Source organism: Austrofundulus limnaeus, unplaced genomic scaffold (assembly GCF_001266775.1).
Source record: "Austrofundulus limnaeus strain Quisiro unplaced genomic scaffold, Austrofundulus_limnaeus-1.0 Scaffold6578, whole genome shotgun sequence".
Classification (NCBI taxonomy): Eukaryota; Metazoa; Chordata; class Actinopteri; order Cyprinodontiformes; family Rivulidae; genus Austrofundulus; species Austrofundulus limnaeus.
This window is the reverse complement of record NW_013958980.1, coordinates 1-780: the sequence shown is the minus strand read 5'-3', so window position 1 is coordinate 780 and position 780 is coordinate 1. Positions and strand designations below refer to the sequence as shown.

General features: G+C 50.4%; 1 protein-coding gene across 1 annotated transcript; it reads left to right on the top strand.

Moving 5' to 3' along the window:
* Nucleotides 1-88: 88 nt before the first annotated feature.
* On the top strand, nt 89-597 carry LOC106512417 (uncharacterized; the record flags this gene model as incomplete). Its single annotated transcript, XM_014001039.1, is given in 2 exon segments — nt 89-340; nt 407-597. Coding segments are annotated over 2 exon segments (443 nt in total), but the record flags the coding sequence as incomplete, so codon positions are not given.
* Nucleotides 598-780: the final 183 nt, after the last annotated feature.

The window sequence follows — 780 nt, the reverse complement described above, 5'->3', positions numbered from 1 at the left end:
AAACACCTGTAGACAGATGTAAACAGGTAAACACCTGTAGACAGGTGTAGACAGGTGTCAACAGGTAAACATGTTTCTGTTGCTCCAGGTGAAAGGCCCGGCTCAGCAGATCTGCTCGGAGGACAAACGGTTCCAGTTTGAGACTCTGTCAGACAGGAAGTGGCTCCACAGAGCAGAAATTGGAGAATATGGTCTTCCTGTCTGGGCGGGGACCTGGAAGATCATGAACTTTCCCTTCAGACAGCAGAAGAAGGACTGGGACAACGACTGGCCCAGATACCAGCAGGGTCCCAGAGAGGTGTCGGACAGATTCCTCAGAATCCATGAAGAAGAGGCAGAGGTGAGACTTGTCTTCGTTTGTCTGCTTCCTGTCTTCAGAGCTGAACCTGTTTGTGACGCCTGTCAGGAGGAGCCTGCAGGCTGGGAGGAGTCCTGGAGGCTGTCCCACGTCCCCGAGGACCAAACCAAACCCCAGATAAACGATGTCTTCGTCCCCGGATGGAGGAAGTCCTGCTTCGTCTCCGCAGCTCCTCCTGAGGAGGACGAGGAGCGTCAGAGGAGCTGGAGCTGCTGCTGGAGCTTCACACAGCAGATCAGGTCTGTTCCTTTAAAGATGGAGTCAATCTGCTGCCAACAGGAAGTGAATCTAAATGTTCATAATTTGAAACTGAATTCATTGGTTTGAATATAAATGTCATTAAATTCAGTTTCAATTTATCCATCCATCCATCCATCCATCCATCCATCCATCCATCCATCCATCCATCCATCCATCCATCC